Raw genomic sequence first — 1,787 nt, forward strand, 5'->3', positions numbered from 1 at the left:
CGAGGCGAAGCTGAGGCGGTCGTTGCGGGAGAAGAGTTACGAGGCGAGCAGCCGAGAAATGCTGAGTCATATGGCGGAGGAAGGGACGGTGCCGCGAAGAATTCCACGCGAGTACGAGTGTTCGATGGGGTGGGGAAACAGGGGGACGAGTCAGGGTAGCGCTCACGTGGGCCAACCGTGTCACGCTTCTCACGCCGCCGCCAGACGATGGAACGAGCAGCAACAGTTCTGCAGGTCGGCGTCCGCGCGCCTACCGAGGACCAGGCACCCGACCACCTTGGACCCCGACGACGACGATTACGAACGATCGTCCGAGCAGGACTCGCGGGATGGTGAACGAAAGATACAACAGGTTGGTTACATTCGTCGTGTTTTCGATATCGTGTGACGATGTTTTCGCACGTTTTTTATCTCTTTTGTATCTCGACGGTATCCTTTCGCGTCTTATATTTGATCGATGTCTATCACTTGTAGAAACTTGTATACATATTTTGTGAACTTAAACGCGTTTTTAAAAGTTTTGTTAAGGGATCAAGAAGAATTTATCTTCTTGTATGTTAAGAAGTAAAGTGTTTTTTTGGCCTAGCTTTTTCGCGCGTTTGTCGAGTCGCGTTGTTTGGCTCCCATTAAGACGACCTTGAATTAACGGTTATGAGTTAACGTTATTGCGCTTGGTTTTCTATTTATCGTTCTAAGAATTTTACGAAATATCAAGTCGAAAGTAAAGTTTTTATATAATCGTATATTTTACGTATACGTTTCTTCGTTCGTTATTCTCTAAAATTATAGTTTATATTTTTAAAATTGCACGCAATTTCAAAAGTACGTTTACTTTATTACATTGTGAAAAAGAAACTCTTTCCACTTTTATTTCCACAAAATAACCACGAAATCGAAAGTGGAACGAGCCAACAAAAAATTCCCGAATATTATTAAAGCAGAATCAATGGAACAAAATTTATCGATCGAGCGGAAAACCGTATCGAGATTCCAGTCGGCCGGATGTCGCGTTACGAATACTTTCTGGAAGGCGAGCACGCCTCGTAAATGGGGATGACTAATAAATCGGTTTTCCATGGCGTAATCGTGCAACCAGCGTGTCGGCTGGTTGACGGACAGGACAATTCGTAGCCGCACTAGTGAGATGATTCATGCGAAAGGTGCAACCTGCACGCTACCTGCATCTATGTCACGTCCCGTGATTCTGCTTTCACCGCGACTCCGTTTCATCCTCGTCATCGTCGCGTTCCTCGCGCCCTTCCACGAACGCGAAACGTTACTTCGCCGCGCGTGGAATTTCAATCACTCCTCCTTCTTTCTTTTCCTCGATCATGGGACTCGTGGAGAACTCTAGTTCCTTCACGATTCTTCGATCGTGCAACGTATCCGTGATACAATTGTCCGAATACCACGTGCCACCAATTTTAAATTTATTCCCCATTTTTTCCTTCGAGCGATTATTTTCGATTATGGTTCGAGCAACCATATAAATCGTGTCAATACAATTTTCGAGATCATATAAATAGAAAAAACGAAATGTCTATAAATAACTCGACCGATATTTTTTCTTTCGACTTTAAAATCAATCCTTTCAAAAAATAATATTTATATAACAATTTTCGTAAAATTATCGATCTTTCGAAAAATACCAACTGCCAAGCTATAACACGATCTATTTTCAATTTCCACTCCAAACATCTTGATTCCTACGAACCATTCCAACCCTCGTCGAAAAGAAAATCTTACGGTAATTATAAACGTCTCTCTCTCTCTCTCTCTCTCTCTCT

At 43.0% G+C, this 1,787-nt stretch overlaps 1 protein-coding gene across 1 annotated transcript in view; it reads left to right on the plus strand.

Moving 5' to 3' along the window:
- LOC102670648 overlaps window positions 1-437 on the plus strand; it is a 2,473-nt gene extending 2,036 nt beyond the window's left edge. The window contains exon 4 of the mRNA XM_031514466.1: window positions 1-437. Within this exon, the coding sequence (XP_031370326.1) occupies window positions 1-388 (388 nt within the window). The 3' untranslated portion in view covers window positions 389-437.
- The last annotated feature ends 1,350 nt before the right edge of the window (window positions 438-1,787 follow it).

This window comes from Apis dorsata, unplaced genomic scaffold (genome assembly GCF_000469605.1).
Source record: "Apis dorsata unplaced genomic scaffold, Apis dorsata 1.3 scaffold_1003, whole genome shotgun sequence".
Classification (NCBI taxonomy): Eukaryota; Metazoa; Arthropoda; class Insecta; order Hymenoptera; family Apidae; genus Apis; species Apis dorsata.